An 18,603-nucleotide genomic window follows, 5' to 3' on the forward strand; every position below is an offset into this window, starting at 1 on the left:
TCTTCTGGCCTGCAAAATTTCTGTTGAGAAATAAGTTGACAGTCTTATGGGAGCTCCCTTGTCATCACTAACTGCTTTTCCCTTGCTGCTTTTAAGATTCTCTCTCTCTCTTTAATCTTTGTCATTTTCATTATGATGTGTCTTGGTGTGGACCTCTTTGGCTTCATCTTGTTTGGGACTCTCTGTGCTTCCTGGATTTGTATACCTAGTTCCTTCACCAGATGAGGAAAGTTTTCCACCATCGTTTTTTCACATAGGTTTTAAATTCCTTGTTTTCTCTCTTCTCCTTCTGGCACCCTCATGATGTGAATGTTGGTGCACTTGAAGTTGTCTCAGAGGCTCCTTTTACTATCCTCAATGGTTTTTGTAATTCTTTTTTCTTTTTGCTATTTTGATTGGGTGTTTTATTTCTTATTTTCCAAATCTCTTACTTGATCCTTTGCTTCATTTACTCCATTGTTGATTCCCTGTAACGTATTCTTCGTTTCAGTTAGTGTATTCTTAATTTATGACTGGTTCTTTTTCATGTTTTCTATCTCCATTTTTATGTTTCTGATCTCTTTGTTGAATTCTCACAAAGTTCATCTACTCTTCCCCCAAGTTCATTGAGCATCCTTATACCGAGTGGTTTTATTTTTTAAATATGCTTTAATTGATTTCATAGAGAAAGGAAGAAGGAGAGAGACATAGGAACATCAATGATGAGAGAGAATCATTGATTGGCTACCTCCTGCATGCCCACACTGGGGACTGAGCCTGAAACCTGGGGATGTGCCCTGACCAGTATTCAAAACGTGACCTTCTGGTTCATAGGTCAATGCTCAACCATGCTGACTGGGCTATAACCAGGATTTTGAAGTCTGTGTCTAGTAGATTGTTTGTCTCCATTTTGTTTAGTTCTTTTATGGAGTGTTGTTCTGTTCTTTCATTTTGGGCATGTTTCTTTGTCTCCTCATTTTGGCAGCCTCCTGGTGTTTGTTTCTAATGTATTAGGTAGAGCTGCCACATCTCCCAGGCTTGGTAGAGTGGCCTAATATAGTAGGTGTCTTATAGGTCCCAATGGCACAGCCTCCCTGATCACCCAAGCTGGGCACTCCAGGTATGCCCTCATGTGTCTGTGGGTTGTATACATCCTCCTGTCGTAGTTGAACCTTGATTGCTATTGGCACAGTGATGGAAGGAATTTGCCCTCTGGCTGATCAGCTACAAGGACTGGCTGCAACCACTTGGAGGATCAGTTGTGCCAGGGCCCACTCCATGGAGAAGGACTTATTTCAGAAGGACTCTGGTGCCCACTGAGTCTTCCCTTGAGTGTGTCACTTGTGGAGGTGGTTGGGTGGTATCTGAAGCTGTCTGCTAGGTGCACTAGCTCTGGAACCTCTTGGGAGATGCAGGCCATGGTCAGCCACCTCCTGTGTTCTGCCTAAGGCCACCTGGCATGAGCTACAAAGTGATCATCAGATGGATGCTAATTATGCTGGGTTTGGAGGTGCCCATGAGAGGCCAAGCTGCAAACCGAGGCTGGCTGCTGCTAGTGCCAGGCCTGCGGCCACTTAGCAAGAGATACGGGGCACACAGAAGCCAGATACTGTTTGTCTGAGAGGTTTTGGGAAAGTCTGAATCATAAGTCAAGACAGGCTGTTTGTATGGAAAAGCCAATGGAAATAGCTTGGGTGGGTCCACAACTTGGGTGGGGTGGGGGTCTAAGGGAATTACCAGGGTGGGGCAAACAGTGTTAACCAGGTTGATGGAGACTCAGATATGGTGCCCATCTGTTGGCTCTGTGGGGTGAGGGCACAGAAAAGGAACAATGGCCTCTGCCAGCTCTTCTGTCTGGGAGAAAGCTGCCCCTCCACTCTTGTCCTGTTGTCAGACACTTCAGTTCCTCCCCATGTGTCCCTGGTGCCTTTCTAACTGTTGCCCCAGTGGTGAGCTCAAGACAATTTCAAGTATGTCTGTGTGGGGGCCCTTTAAGACGAACCGCCTGGGACTCCAGCAGCCTCTGTCTTTCTCGGCCTCAATCCCCACTGGTTTTTACAGCCAGAAGTTATGGGTACTTATTTTCCTTTGAATCCTGGGCTAGGAGGCCTGGTGTGGGTCTGGGACCCTTCACTCCTCAGGAGGGACCTCTACAACCGAGATATACCTCCCAATTTTTATCTGCCACATGTTGGTATGGGACCAGCTGGCTCAGCATCTCTGCCCCTTGTACCATTCACAATGTGGCTTCCTCTTTAATTTCCTATTTGTAGGACCTCTGTTCAGCTATATTTCAGGCAATTCTGAATGATGATTGTTCTGTATTCTAGTTGTAGTTTTGATGTGGTTGTGGAAGATGCAAGTACTGCACTTACCTATACCACCATCTTGACCAGAAGCCCCAGTATAAACCTATCATCCCTGTTTTGATCAGAGGAAGGATCATTCTAAGATTTGTCCGCAGAGTACCTCACTGTAAAGCACACACCTGCTCTATGTGTTTGCTGTGGATCAGCCCTGCCCAGAACATGGTGGGGCTATTTGAGTAAGGGCACACAAGAGTCATTTGTCCCTAAGCAACTTATGATCTAGTTATTTAATGAAATACCAAAGGGTAAATGGAAAAAATAGGGTGGCTGTTCTTCCAACCTATGTTTCTCAGATCATGATGTGACATTTTAGAGCTGGAAGAGAATTTAGAAATGGCTCGGCCCAACCCAAATGTTTAAAGATTTAAAGAAAGCAAAAAGTTCTGAGTGGTTAAATGATTTGCTCAGGGTGTGTCAAGAACAACACATCAACATATTAAAACATCCCCGTAGGAATATGTGTTTTCAGATATAAGGTTAGAGACTCGAGTATGACCAGGGTGGGTTACTTTGGCCACTATGAGAACACAAGGCATAGGAGCGGAGGCAAGGAAAAAAAAACTCAAAGGGAAAGGAGGACATCTTTGGCCTGCTTCATACCTTTCCCAAAAGCGTCCCTAGCATTTCTTAAGTATCCCACTTTTTTAAAATATCGGATAAAAGAGCCCTTGATCAGCCTCTCTTCCAGGTTCCCTCATTTCTAGTCAGTGAGTCATTCCTGGCCCTTTCTGGAGTTGAACCTGCATTATCTTCCAAAGGCAGTGGAAAATCAGATGGTTTTAGAGAAGCAGTCAAAATCAGAATGAAAATAAAAGATTTAAGTAGCTCAATTAGTCATTGCACAAACTAGCTCATACAGAAGTATACAAAACTGCCTCTGCATCTGGGCATTCACAGTAACTTGGTGGAAATGAGAAATGCACATATACTCAGTTATAACCCAATAAGATAGTTCAATGTAGGCTGAAGGGCTCAAGGGAAGGCATTTGAAAAAATATGGGGCTTGAGCACACAAAGGGGCAGGATCATCAGCAAGGGGGATGGGAAGACATTCCAGGCTTCTGGACCAGGAGATAAACATGAGCCACAGGTTCATGGACATGGTTTAATCCAGGAGGAACAGCGAGCAGGAGACTGTCTGGAAGAGCCTTGCCGAGACCAATAGGAAACATAGGTGAGGTCAGATTAAGGAGGGTCTTAGGGGTAAGGCAACAGATCACAGGCTTAATGTGCTCAGCCTCTGAAATCATGTACATTCTGGAAAAGGCTTGCTTTAACAGAAGTAACATCTGATAACAAGGAGCATGAAACATAGAAAGGAATGAGGAAACACTGAAGGCAGGGTGATATGCTAACTGTAACTTTTTTAAAAATATATTTTTATTGATTTCAGAGAGAAGGGGAGTGGGAGAGGGACAGAAGCGTTAATGATGAGAGAGAACCATTGATCGGCTGCCTCCTGCGTGCTCCCCCACCTGGGATAGAGCCCGCAACCCGGGCATGTGCCCTGACTAAAAATTGACCTGTGACCTCCTGTTTCATAAGTTGACACTCAACCACTAAGCAACACTGGCCGGGTGCTAATTGGAACTTTTGATAATTCCAGTGTTAACTAATTTCACTAGCAATGAATGAGACAAGTCTGAGAAATTCTAGAAGAAGAGACAGAATGTCATGCTGGATCACATTAAAGAAGAGGGGGGCACCAGGGTTCTGTCACTAGGGCAGCAGTGGCGAACTTGGGAAAAGGAACTTATGCTTTGGGTACTAAACTTTAGATATAAGGAAACTCAGAAATTTCATGTTGGGTTTTTTCCCCTGCAAGTTACTCAGCTAGTTAGTGGCCAACCTGAAAGCACAACACCGTGACAAACATGGAGCTAGGGCTTGAGTGACAGTTGGGTTAGCAGATGTTGCTGTCATGTCCTGCCCATGGAGCTGTGGGTTGAGCTCTATGAGAAGTGTTTTCCTTAGAGAGCAATTACAGCGGGATGTGTCAAGGGCCAAGGGCCAGTGCTAAGGACACCATGAAGTCAGGGCAAGTAGACAGTCAGGAAATGAGACACAGAAAGCTGTCAGAGTCGAGAGGGGAACTGTGGACTTTGCATTGTTACAGATGACGAAGAAGAGCCAATTTTCAGGATGCCAGAAAAAGCCAAAAACAATGTCTAAGTAATAACTTTTGATTTGGTTTAAAGATCATTGGTAAACACAAAGAGAATAGTTTCAGTAAAGTGGATAGAGAGATAATAAAATTACAGCAATTAAGAAGATAAGTAGCCCTAGCCAGTTTGGCTCAGTGGTTGGAACACCGGCCCTTGGACTGAAGGGTCGCAGGTTCAATTCCAGTCAAGGGCATGTACCTCGGTTGCAGGTTCAATCCCCGGCTTCAATTGGGGCACATACGGGAGGCAACCAGTCAATGTGTCTCTCTCACATTGATGTTTCACTCTTTGTCTCTTCCCTGCTCTTCCACTCTCTCTCTAAAATCAATGAGAAAAAAAAATCCTCAGGTGAGGATTAACAAAACACACACACACACAAAAGAAAGAAGATAAATAATAAGAAGATTAAAGGACTTTTTTGGTAGTAGAATATTTAGTGATTAACTTATCAAGAATGTATCAAAGCTAAACATCCCAAAATATTTGTGATTTTGTGACTTGAGGTTAGTGATACCTTATATAGGCACACACACACACACACACACACACACACACACACACACCTTTTCTTGTATTGACCTATAAGGGATAGATGTTCATTTTAGCCTATTTCTAGCTCCTGAGATCTATCCTGGCCCTAACTTTCCTCTTGCTTATCTGTGTGCTTGTCTGCTCATTATTCTATTTACATTTTATATGTTCTTATAAACTGACATTAATCCTTTCTGGAATAGGTGTGCCTACATAAATGAGTAAAAAAATGAATGCCTTTCCTTTACAGGGTGATGCTATTGCTACTTTTCACTGTGACTCATGGCAGGTTTCATGGCCAGCCTGAACACATTGCATCTGAGAGACTGTTCCAGGAGCAGGCTTCTGTCAGCTCAGACCCTGAAATCTGGGCTGGCTCCAGGTCCCTTTATCTCTCCTTGGTCCCTCTAGTAGGGCCCTTGGAGACCTACTGTGCCATTTTAATTTCTTTTACAGATGAGACTCAGGGAAGTTAACTGACTTGATAAAGGACATACTGATAATAAATGGTAATCACACACTCAAGATTGGGTTGTTTCCAACAATTTACATTGCCAATTCAGCATGACTTTATGTATATCTATTTTTATTGGTGCTCTTTAAGTTATGATCAATGTTTTGTTTTGTTTCTCATTAGGGGAAACCCAAACCAGAGAAAGGTTTTCTATATTCAAGAAGAAAGAGCCTAAGTCAGATAGGCAGATATTGACCTTAGAGTAGGGATGAGGAATCTGGAACTTGGGATACAGGGACCACGTGGATACCAATTCCCTAAAATAGGCACTAGTGCTTGCACCTGCTTTCCTGCATAGCTTGGGCATGATAGATGGAAAGGTTTGCAAGCAGCAAGTGGGTGGATCCAGGTTTTGTAAATATATACAATATTGGGGATCACTTACAAAGTAATTCAAAATTAAGAATCTATAATAATTAAAGTATAATGTGCTAATTAGACCAGACGTCCCGGATGAAGCCAAGGCAGCAGGGGCCCGAGGCAGCTGCAGCGGCAAGCTGAGCCCCTTGCAGGAATTTTGTGCATTGGGCCTCCAGTAGAGAATTATAAAGCTCATAGAATAAGAGGGCCTGAAGCTTAAGTCCCATTAGTTTTGCTTTCACTTCAGTTATAGTTTTTAGTTGTATAGATTTTAGTTGTATTTTCTGGAACAACAGCATTTTTCAAGTAAATTTTTATTTCCCTACAGAATTCCTAAACTTATGAAGACATTTAATGGGCAGCAAATTGATTGGGATGGAAGGATTAGCTAATAAATAGTGCTGGTTAACTTGCTTAGAAAATCTCTGGATAAATAAAAGTTGAGCATTAACAGAGAAAACATTTATTCTTATAGTAGTTCTTTGCAAGGAACTGAAATTGATAGTTATAACATTTTCTCCCAGATAGGGAATTAAAGCAGAATAAAAAAAACAAGGCTTGATGGAAGTACCCTATTGTTGGTGAGAATTTAAATCATACAGCCTTCACGGTAGTTTTAAGAATCATAGCTCATCAGCAGTGGACAGGGAGAGCTGAGACCTTGAGGTAAGGCAACCACTTAAGGAAGGATAGATGGGCTAGGAAGATCCCACCTGCAGATATCTAGCTTCAAATAAGTCCTGCTAGCAGGGGTCCTGGCATAGGTAAGTCAGTCTGCAACTGGGAATTTGTAAGACTGAGAAAGGCAGAAGGTGATCCTCAACAAGACCCAGCAGGGACCTGGTAGCTGAATCACAGTATAGCATCAAGGGAGTAAATGAATAGATGAAAAATGACATAAGAAATAGAAAACTAAACATAGAGGACAGGAACATGGGCATAGGAGCCATATTATCCAGGTCCAATGCCTGGTTCCACTGCTTACTGGGTATGTAAAACTTGAGCAAGTTACTTAATCTCATAATACCTCAGTTTCCCCATCTGTCAAATGGAAATAATAATACAACCTATCACTCAAGGCTGTTGTGAATTTTAAATTATCTTATTCATGTAAAGTACTTAGAACAAAGCCAGAACATATAAAAAGCACTCAATAAATATTAGCTGCTAGTATTCAATATATTATTCCTATTCCCATTTATTATTAGTCTTGGTTATTAGTAGGGATAGAAAATGAAAGGTATCATGAAATATGGTTGGGTTGTGGTAAACCAATGTTGAATACAAGCTAAAGTTGTGATAGATAGGATAGAAACTGTGAGCAGGACAGCCTGTTGGTAGAGAAAGTGAGAAGACATACAAAGAGACAGAGAAAGCAGAGATTCTGGGGCCTTGGTCCCTAATGCACACCATCTCCAGTAATTGTCTTAATATAATAAACCCATTTTCTTGAGATCCTCCTTGCAACCCAAGAGCATAACTAAAACAGAGCTACAGGCTGGATGATATATGATGGTTGGACTCAAAGAGTTCTCTGTTAGTGTTTGCAAACTAGCAATTCCAAAGTAGGAATGTATGCTCAATGATAGTGTCAAAAGATACTTTAACTTCTTTGGAGAAGTGAGAGAATGGTGTAGTCAAGGAGGGCTTCCTGGAGAAGATGATGCCAATGTGCGTCATAAACTATTGGTAGGAGGGTGTGGGGAAGGAGTCATAAGAATTCAGACAGAATTGCAGCAAAAGAAGAAGGCCCAGAGCCAGAAATAGCCTGGTGTGTATCCAGAAGGGCAGACCAGCCTGCTGGGCTGCTAAGTGTAAGGAGGGCAGCACATGCCCAAAATGGATTTGAGGAGTGAGTGGAACTTCATTCAACAAATACCACTGAACATTCCCTATGAGCAGGCACCACTGAGAAAGCAGGCAGAGAGCTGTGAGTGAGAGTGGCAAGGCTCCCTCTGGGAGCTTGTATTGCCATGAGGAAAGCAAGCACCATCAAGTTAACAGGAAAATAGCAAATTTTAAACAGAAATAAGAACTATGAAGTAAAAGAAACCAGGATATAAGGATGTGGGAAAGTGGGGGAGGCTATTTTTACACAGCCAAAAGGGATGACATTTGAGCAGAGACTTGAATAAAGGGAGGAGGAACTTTCTTGGGAGCTTCTCAGAGTAGATTCAGGAGAGAGATTATCTCGGCATGAAATAGGGCAGAGCTGGTTGAGATGAAGATGAGGAAACAGTTCTTTAACATTTCTGAGATAAACTAGTCAGGCCTCAGTGACTGTATAGATGCAGAGCATGAGAAAAAGGGATGCACCCGGCCAGCGTGGCTCAGTGGTCCAGCATTGACCTATGAACCAGGAGGTCACAGTTTGATTCCTGGTCAGGGCACCTGCCTGGGTTGTGAGCTCAGTCCCCAGAGTGGGGCATGCAGGAGGCAGCCAATGAATGATTCTCTCTCATCATTGATGTTTCTTTCTCTCCTTCTTCCTTCCTCTCTGATATCAATTTAAAAAAAAAGAAAAAGGGATGGATGGAGAACAACTCTGAGATGAATGCAGGAGGAAAATCAGGTTGGGATGAAAGCTAACAAGTTGTCTTCTAGAATAACATGAAGGTAGTGTGGTCCCTTGTATGGCAGTGTCCTCAGCAAGGAGATCTGGAGCTGTAGCAGAGGCTAGGCTAGAGTTGTGGACTAGAGAGGGAGTGACACATGGGTGGTCAATGAAGCCATCAACATCACTGAGATTGCCTGTTAGTCAACCAACAAGTATTTAGTGAGCACTTACCAAGTGCGACAAGTCCTGAAGGAGCTTTCTGTCTAATGGGGGCATGAAAAAAAATCTTTACACAAGTAAAATTATTTCAAGTACTGATGGCAGGGGATATGAATACGTAAAAATAAGGTCATGGGATAAAGAGTATTAGAGGGGAGGGGCAGTGGCGGCAGGGACTGAGTTAGCTATGGTGCTGAGAAGGTCCTCTGTGAGGACATGATGCTTGAATTGAAAACTGAGTAAGAAGGACACTCCCCTGTGAAAATCTGGATAAAGACCTCATGAAGCAAAAGAAGTTATAAATTTTTAGTTACTAAGATGGGAGTGGAATTGGTATGTCTCAAGGACAGGTGAAAGGTCAGAGTGCCCTGGGCAGAGTAAATGAGGCAGGCTGGATGGAGGAAGATGACAGAGGACAGGGTAGGCCAAGTTGGGTTTTATCCTGAGGGATGTGTAGAGTGAGTAGATCCGAAGGCTGAGGAAAGATTCCTGAAGAACACCTGCCCAAGGAGCAAAGGGAATGTGGTGTCACAGCATCAGGAGAGAGTCATCTATTGAGGAGCAAGTGATAAATCCTCCAGGAGCAATGAACTTTCATAACACAGAATGGCTCCTTCTTTGTGAAGCACAGAACAAAAGTGTCATTCAGCTCCACCCACAGCCTATCATAAGCTAAAGGCCCAAGAAGGAGCTCATTTGTCCTGCCACGTTTTTTTAGTTTCCTCTTCCAACAAAATAGCTTTAGTTTTACATGGTGATATGTACATCATCATGGAATCAGTATCCACAGTACTGTTTTCAGATAGCTGCAAAAAATATTTCAGCATCATATGCAATCACTGTGCAGGCCTCAGCTAAGAATAACATCTCTGTCAACTTACTCCAAGGTTACTTTTGCATCTAGTCCAGTGATGGTGAACCTATGACACTCGTGTCAGAGGTGACACGCGAACTCATTTTTTTGGTTGATTTTTCTTTGTTAAATGGCATTTAAATATATAAAGTAAATATCAAAAATATAAATCTTTGTTTTACTGTGGTTGCAAATATCAAAAAATTTCTGTATGTGACACAGCACCAGAGTTAAGTTAGGGTTTTTCCAAAATGCTGACACGCCAAGCTCAAAAGGTTCGCCATCAGTGATCTAGTCCATGCCTCTGTGGGGGAAGCTATCTTTAGAAGTTTTATGGATTGCCAAGCCACATGATGGACTGGACTGTAACTGCCTCTCTTGATCCACAGGCACAACGCTTCGCTTGGACGTCTGGGACGGATGGAAGGAATTTCTGATGGGTTGTCTCCTCGGACAAAAACTTAAAGTCCAACGCTATTTATCAAATGAAAAACCGGTACTTAAGTATGGAGATAAAGCAAATGCTAAATTAATTTAAGTAATTTTTAAAGTAACCCTAAATTTCCATAGGACTTTGAGTCTATAATTCACTCCATGGCTGCTGTGCTGCTCCATGCCAGTTCCAGTTAGCATGTCTCAACCAGACCCCATTATGGAGAGATTTGTAGAATGAGGAAGCAGGGATGCCATCAGAGCTAACAGCCTTTGGGGAAAGGATTGCAATTCGGGTACACATTCCTCAGGAAACACTATTTAAATGGGTGACCAGTTTGGCTTGGGTATCAGACTTTTAACATCTCTTTTTAAAGCCATCAGAATAAGTATCTTCTCACTCTCACATTCAATTATTCTTTAAAACATACAACACATTCGCTAATTGATTGGCTGAAACATTGGCTGCCTCTTCCTAAGCTCCCATATAATTTTTCAAGCTGCATTTAATACAACATTCATACTTTTGCAGTACATGAAGTGAAGCATGTGAGGCCTGGCCGCGGAGGTGGGTAGGCTCAGAAAAGTTAATGTATCTCTGCAGCTTCCCAAACACTATATTACCCCTTTGTTTTCAATTCAGTGGTATTGTAGTATTTTAGAACAGTGCCCCCTTGTGGGTTATTTAATTATGCTGTACAGAAGCCCACATACCCACCAGGAGCTCCAAGGGCTCTGTGAAGTGACAGATTGGAAAGCCACCATTTGCAATTTTACAAAATATTCAACTATTTTAGATTAATTTTTTTCATGCTCTAAATCCAAAGAAATAGTTGTGCTACATTGTTACATATAGTGCCTATTTACTGAGTACTTTGTAGCAGGCACTGTTCAATTTTATGAGGTAGATACTATTTTATCTTTTTTTTATAGATGAGGAAATCTATAAAGAAAATGTGCCCATTGTCATACAGCCAGCAAGGACATGACTGGGTGTTGGATTCTGACAATTTAAATCTAGTACTCATGTGCTTAACCATCTCCATTTGACTTAATATTTAAATAAAATGTAAGAGCTTGGTGACTATAAATGATCACATTGAAAAGCTCCTTTCATTCCTCTACCCAATTAACAAATATCTATTGAGCATTTGCTATGTATTATGCAAGATCCTGTGAATATAGCAATTAACAAGACATAATCCATGCTCTTAGCAAGCTTACAGACCAGTAGGGGAAAGAGAAAACCAGTAACCAATTCCTGAAGAAGCAGAACTGCAAAATGTTTGAGAGGACCAACTACAGTGCCCATCTGCTAGGTTCAAAGCCCCACTCCCTCAGTGTCCAGTTGTGTAAACTTGGGCAAATTATTCCATCATCTTGTACCTCAGTGTCCTCTTGTATAACATGGGAATGATAATAATGTCTCTCTTATAGAACTGTTTTAGAGATTAAGGAATTAGAGAGCTGTCTGGCAGGTGGCAAGCAGGATACAAATGTTAGGTACTGTTATCAGTCCATGGGAAAAGTGTTATGACATGGGCACCATGCAAGATGATATGGGAATATATAATATGGAGAAATAACAGACTCAGGGGATCATCTTGAGAAAGAGAATTGAAATTGAGACCTGAAGAGTTGGTACTCAGATAAATGGTAGGGAGAAAAAAACACGTGTTCCAAAACAGATGGACCCACATGTACAAAGATAAGGGCAAGAGAATAGATGTGCAAGGTACTGAAAGAAGTTTCACATGGTAGATCAGCGTGAGAGGGAGCTAATGGCCAGAGGCTCAAAAGCTATGAAACCAGTTCACGCAGGACCCACAGAAATGTAAAGGACGTATTCTGAAGGTAGAGAAAAGCGTTTTAGAAGGCTGGCTGGCTTCAGTGTGAGGAATAGAGGAAGGCAGGAAGGCAGGGAGACAGTCAAGAGATTATTATTGTTTAGGACTAAGAGAACAGACTGTGAAAAGATACATTTAGGAGGCAGGATCAATTAACCTTGGTAACAAGAGTGCTTCCAGTTCCCACAACATGGGTGATAAGGATGAAAGCAGAGGCCAGTTAGTCCATCCAGGAGAGGCTCTGCTTCCAAATCAAGAAAACTGATCAAGTTCAGAGATGCTGATGTGCAATAATGAATTTCAAAAGAAATTAATGTGTGAACCAAAGTGCCAGTGCATTAACCTATAACTCTAATTAGTTATAATCTAACTGCCAGAGGCTCCTAGAGATTCATATGTTCTGGGCAAACCATCTACTTAATGCAAGAAAATTACATGGGAAGTCACATACCACATCCAAAGGTGGTGTGGGGAGCATGCAATCAGACATAAGAGAGTTAGTTACACATAGTGTATCCTAGATATCAGGCTAGCTTGTCTCCATCTCTATAGTGGGGTCAGATAGCCTTGCCCAAATGTATCCTGGACAATACCTGGTGGGGCCCTGTCTAGGTTTCCCTCCCTGATTCTTCTTTCTCTGAACAGCCTTCCCCCATCTTTCAGCTTATGCCTTATGGGGTGTTGGAAGGATAGTAAAAAGGCCAGTGTGGCTCCAGTTCAGTGAAATAGAAGGGGACTGGTACAAAGTTGGGCAGGAGAAGGGGGCAGGGGACACATAATGAAGGGCCTTATAGCCAAGGTGAAGAGTTAGAACTTCAATTGTTGGAACAGAAGACAGCCTCCAATCCTATCTAATAAAAGAGAAACATGGTAATTAGCGTACGACCGCTACCCTTCCCATTGGCTAATCAGGGTGATATGCAAATTAACTGCCAGCCAAGATGGCGGCGGCAGCCAGGCAGCTTGAAACTAACATGAGGCTTGCTTGCTTCAGTGACGGAGGAAACCAATGTTCCCCGCCTGCCTTGCCGGCCTCTGAGCCTGCAGTTTGAAACATGTAACAAATATAGAAGCTAAACAATACCCCAGAAACCTGCTTTCAGTGAGCCAGGATCTCAGAGCTGGAGTTATACATTGTTTTGATTATAGAACCAAAACAAACCAGATACCTGCTTTCAGGAGCAGAGGCCTAAGAGCTGGAGCCTCAGAGCTAAAGCTGGCCCAGAATAAAAAAAAAAAGAAAAAAAGGAGCGGTTGGGAGCTTCCGTCACCCGCCAGCCTGAAAACAGCCCTCATCCCCTCACCCAGGCTGGCCAGGAACCCCAGTGGGGACCCCCACCCTGAAGGGTGTGTGACCAGCTGCAAACAGCCATCATCCCCTCACCCAGGCTGGCCAGGCACCCCAGTGGGGACCCCCGCCCTGATCCAGGACACCCTTCAGGGCAAACCAGCCGGCCACCACACGTGCACCAGGCCTCTATACTATATAGTGAAAGGGTAATATGCCTCCCAGCACTGGGATCAGCGGAGCCGCGAGGCCTCCTGGCACCGGGATCAGTGTGACAGGGGGCAGCACCCAAACTCCCTGATTGCCCTGCGGCTCTGTGTGTGACAGGAGGCGGGGCCACAACCTCCCTATCTGCCCGGCTCTGTTCGTGACAGGGGAAGGCCCCCCAACCCCCTGATCAGCCCTGCTCTGTGCCTGATAGGGGGGAGCTCCCCAACCCCCTGATCGCCCTGCGGCTCTGTGTGTGACAGGGTGTGGCGCCCCAAACACCCCCCCCCATGGGCCCTGCTCTGTGTGTGATGGGGTAGAGCCATAACCTCCCCATCGGCCCTGCCCTGAGTGTGACAGGGTGCGGCACCCCAACCCCCTGATTAGCCCTGCTCTGTGTGTGACAGGGGGCGGTGCCCCAACTCCCCTATCGGCCCTACTGTGAGTGACAGGGGGAGCTCCCCAACGCCCTGATCAGCCCTACTCTGTGCGTGACAGGGGGAGCTCCCCAACCCCCTGATGGGCCCTGCTCTGTGGGTGACAGGGTACAGAGCCCCAACCCCCCTGATGGGCCCTGCTCTGTGCGTGACAGGGGGTGGCGCCGCAACCTCCCAATCGACCCTCCCTTGAGTGTGACAGGGGGTGGTGCCCCAACCCCCCAATCAGCCCTACCCTGAGCATGACTGAGGGTGGCATCGCAACCTCCCAATCCGCCCTGCTGTGCGCATGACAGGGGGCGGCGCCCCTATCAGCCCTGCTCTGAGCCCAACCAGGGGCTGCACCTAGGGGTTGGGCCTGCCCTCTGCCACCCGGGAGCAGGCCTAAGCCAGCAGGTCGTTATCTCCCGAGGGGTCCCAGACTGTGAGAGGGCACAGGCTTGGCTGAGGGACCCCCCCTTCCCCCCGAGTGCACAAATTTTTGTGCACCAGGCCTCTAGTCTATACTAATAAAAGCGTATTATGCTAATTAGATGGGAAGTCCTTCCGGACAAAGCCAGGGCTGCAAGGGAAGCCCGGATCCCAGTGCCTGCCTTCAGTCAGAGGGAAGCCTGTGCTGGCAGCTGGGGGAAGGAAGGCCTACTCTTAAATTTCATGCATTGAGCCTCTAGTTTTTAAGTAATAAAAAGTTCATTGAGTATAGTGTGAGGCAAAGCCTGGAGAGGGATAAATGGAGTTGGAAGAGGAGATGATGGCACTGGGCATGGTGTTGGTAGGGGGCCACCTAGTGGTGATCAGATAGCAGTAGCATCTCAGAAGCCAAAAAATAAGGATTGTTAAAAAAGATAGAACAAGCATACACAACTTTCAAATTTCTAAAATGTGTTGAATTTCTTCCAGTACTTTCCCAATTGATATAAAGCTTTGTATTCTTCCTGAGCATTTAATTTGCATAAAAATAAAGCTTCTCCAAGGAAAGCAGTTTGAACTATGTACATGTGCATAGTAGGATAATGTGTATAAGCAGAACCTCTACAGTTTAACTTGTATGTTACTGTATACCTTTTCTGAAAATCATTTGAGTACAAGTTAGGAAGAAACAAACATTTTAACTAGAATGTTTCATAGGTATTTAATGTAACTACATTTGTCTATTTGCTGAATTACTAAATACCCCCCTCCTACTTGTTTCACTCATTCAGGTATCAGAAAAGGGTGGCCCTGTACATCGCTGCCTTTTATGGCTACATTGAGCTCACTGAATGGGCCCTGAAGCAGGGTGTGCGGCCCAACGAGGCAGTTGGCGTCCACCCCTACCGAGCATGGTGCCACGAAGCCCTGCATGCAGATGTCTCTAAATGCCCCATTCATGCAGCTGCAGAAGCGGGCCAGCTGTTGATTCTGAAGGCCTTTGTCAACTACAGCGTGCTGTGCCTGGAATGCAAAAACGCAGTGGGTCAAACTCCCCTGACCATCGCATCCAAACACAAGCATAAAGACTGCGTATTATATTTACTTAGTAAAATGTGGTCCACGGTTTCTTTTCTGAAGATTTCAGTCCCCATGAGGATCTATATTAAAATAAAACAGTGGGTCATCAGAGCTCAGAGTCATAATCTTTACAAAAGCCAGCTTTGTGGAGCAAGGGTCTTTGGGGCAAAAGTTGGAGACCCTGTGATGGTGGATGGTTTCACCAAACCAAAAATGACCTCCAAGAGCTGGCACAAAGCTGGGAACAAGGACTCACAGAACATTATGTGCAAGCTACCACCTCTCAGGGAACAAATTACAAGCAGGAAGCCTATCAATCCTTTGGCAATTTCACAGCAGGACACAAGAGAACAAACCCTCAAATGTCCTCAGCTGGTAGATACAAATGTATTTTCTGAATTACAAAGACATCAACAACAAAATTGGAAAAATATGATTGCCACAGTTAGGAAAAAAGAAAAGCTCATAAAAAATACATATCTCCCCCAAATTCCCCTCCCTCCAGTTTCCAGAGTGGGCTATTCACACCCATCTTTTTATTTTGCAACATCCTGTACTGACTTTATACCCAGATCCTCCTTCAAATCTTTCTCTGAGCACAGCAGGAGAACTCCAAGGGAAAACGCCATCTACTACTTAGCTGTGGCCAGGTAATGTTTCCTCTTTAAACATACAAGGGTAAACTTTTTTTTTTTTTATTGCTTAAAGTATTACAAAGGGTATTACATATGTATCCATTTTATCCCCCCGCCCTAGACAGTCCCCTAGCCTCCCCTATCACCCAGTGTCTTATGTCCATTGGTTATGCTTATATGCATGCATACAAGTCCTTTAGTTGATCTCTTACCCTCCTACCTCCTGCCCCCCAACCCTCCCCAGCCTTCCCGCTGCAGTTTGACAATCTGTTTGAGGCAGCTCTGCCTCTGTATCTATTATTGTTCAAAAGTTTATAATGGTCTCTATTGTCCATGAATGAGTGAGATCATGTGATATTTTTCCTTTATTGACTGGCTTATTTCACTTAGCATAATGCTCTCCAGTTCCATCCATGACGTTGCAAATGGTAAGAGTTCCTTCCTTTTTACAGCAGCATAGTATTCCATCGTGTAGATGTACCACAGTTTTCTAATCCATTCATCTACTGATGGGCACTTAGGCTGTTTCCAGATCTTAGCTATGGTGAATTGTGCTGCTATGAACATAGGGGTGCATATATCCTTTCTGATTGGTGTTTCTGGTTTCTTGGGATATATTCCTAGAAGTGGGATCACAGGGTCAAATGGGAGTTCCATTTTCAGTTTTTTAAGGAAACTCCATACTGTCTTCCATAGTGGCTGCACCAGTCTGCATTCCCACCAGCAGTGCACAAGTGTTCCTTTTTCTCCACATCCTCTCCAGCACTTGTCGTTTGTTGATTTGTTGATGATAGCCAGTCTGACAGGTGTGAGATGGTACCTCATTGTTGTTTTGATTTGCATCTCTCGGATGATTAGTGACTTTGAGCATGTTTTCATATGTCTCTTGGCTTTCTGAATGTCCTCTTTTGAAAGGTGTCTATTTAGGTCCTTTGCCCATTTTTTGATTGGATTGTTTATCTTCCTTTGGTTAAGTTGTATGAGTTCCCTATAAATTTTGGAGATTAGGCCCTTATCAGATATGTCATTGGCAAATATGTTTTCCCACACAGTGGGTTTTCTCATTGTTTTGTTGATGGTTTCTTTTGCTGTGCAGAAGCTTTTTATTTTGATGTAGTCCCATTTGTTCATTTTTTCTTTAGTTTCAAGTGCCCTAGGAGCTGTATCAGTGAAGAAGTTGCTTCGGCATATGTCTGAGATTTTCTTGCCTTTGGATTCTTCTAGAATTTTTATGGTATCCTGTCGTACATTTAAGTCCTTTATCCATTTTGAGTTTATTTTTGTGTATGGTGTAAGTTGGTGGTCTAGTTTCATTTTCTTGCATATATCTGTCCAATTTTCTACAAGGGTAAACTTTTAGTAGGGCAGGGCTAGGGGCAGGGATTGGTCTATGAAGCCTTATCATGCCATAGAGTTTATGCAGGATGTTCCAATGCACCTGACTTCAGGGACCTCACCTTAGCCTCATGTCTAGGACAAAACAAACTGATTTTATTGGCCAGTCCAATCCGTGTAGTGCTTTACTACATAAGCTTTCAGGAAGAAAATAGACACAGTTAAAAGAATTGTTTCAGCCTGGTCCATGTGGCTCAGTAATTGAGCGTCAACCTATAAACCAAGAAGTCACTGCTTCATTTCCTAGTCAGGGCACATGCCCTGGTCACAGGCTCCATCCCTAGTCAGGGTATGTGTGGGAAGCAACTGATCAATGTTTCTCTCTCACTCTCCTCAGTCCTCTCTCTAAAATCAATTTTAAAAACTAATAATAAATGTTCATCATAATTAAAGGGAGAAGAGGAAACTAAAATGTGGGAGGGAGACATCAAAAGTGTACTGGAAGGTTGGTTGGTAATGAAAGTGAAAGGAAAAAAGAAAAACAATTTAATGACCAACCAAACCACAAAGACTTCAGTTGACTTATTGGGCAACTAAAGGTGGGGGAGGTCTATATTGGATAGGGTGGTAGAATTGGCATTAATGTTTAAGGCAAGTTTTTAAAAGTTATACATTATCATATTTAAAGACATAGCTAAGTGTAGCTTAATGGATTTTTCAGGCACATTCATTTCATAAGGTAAAATGTTTATATATTGTTATCAGATTTCACTGAAAACACAACTCTGATCAAATCTCAAGTCCCATTTATTAGTTACTAGGGGCCCAGTGCATGAATTCATGCACCTTGAAAGGAACTGTGGGCCCAAGGCTATGGTGGGCACAGGAGTGGGTCTCAGCCCATCCTCCATGCCCCCGCCCAACCCCTCCTTCTTCAGCTCCTGGTCCCCTGTCTTCCAGCAGTCCCGCCAACGGCTGCTCCCATGCACTGACAGCCCCGGCCCCACTCGTACCTACTGACAGTGTGGAGTGATTGGGACCAGTGCCAATAGCAGGTGCAAGCGGCAGCTGCTGCCCCAGTCGCCCTTCAGGAGCAGAGGGAGGTGGAGAAGCCCTCAGGGTCCAGCAGCCGCAACTCACACCTGCTGATGGCACCGAGTGATTGGGGACGGTGCTGGGTGCTGGCAGTGGGTGCGAGCAGCCGCTTCAGTGCCGGCAGCGGGTGTGAGTGCCATGTGAAACTGCGGTGCGCGGAAGCAAAGAATTTTCAGTAACCACCAGAGGCTCACCCCAATGACAGCGACTGACGCTCTGCCTTGGTCTGGCACCCCCACTCACCTGCTCCACCATCCCACTGCGGCCAATGCTGCCATGTTCCACACTC

At 44.1% G+C, this 18,603-nt stretch overlaps 1 protein-coding gene across 1 annotated transcript in view; it reads left to right on the top strand.

The window, feature by feature from the left end:
* Window positions 1-18,603, top strand: part of ANKUB1 (ankyrin repeat and ubiquitin domain containing 1) — a 91,893-nt gene that overhangs the window by 37,559 nt on the left and 35,731 nt on the right. Inside the window, exons 4-5 of the mRNA XM_059688159.1 lie at window positions 9,937-10,051; window positions 14,961-15,899. Coding sequence (XP_059544142.1) covers window positions 9,937-10,051; window positions 14,961-15,899 — 1,054 coding nt within the window. The remainder of the gene's footprint in view (window positions 1-9,936; window positions 10,052-14,960; window positions 15,900-18,603) is intronic.

This window comes from Myotis daubentonii, chromosome 3 (assembly GCF_963259705.1).
Source record: "Myotis daubentonii chromosome 3, mMyoDau2.1, whole genome shotgun sequence".
In the NCBI taxonomy this organism is placed as follows: Eukaryota; Metazoa; Chordata; class Mammalia; order Chiroptera; family Vespertilionidae; genus Myotis; species Myotis daubentonii.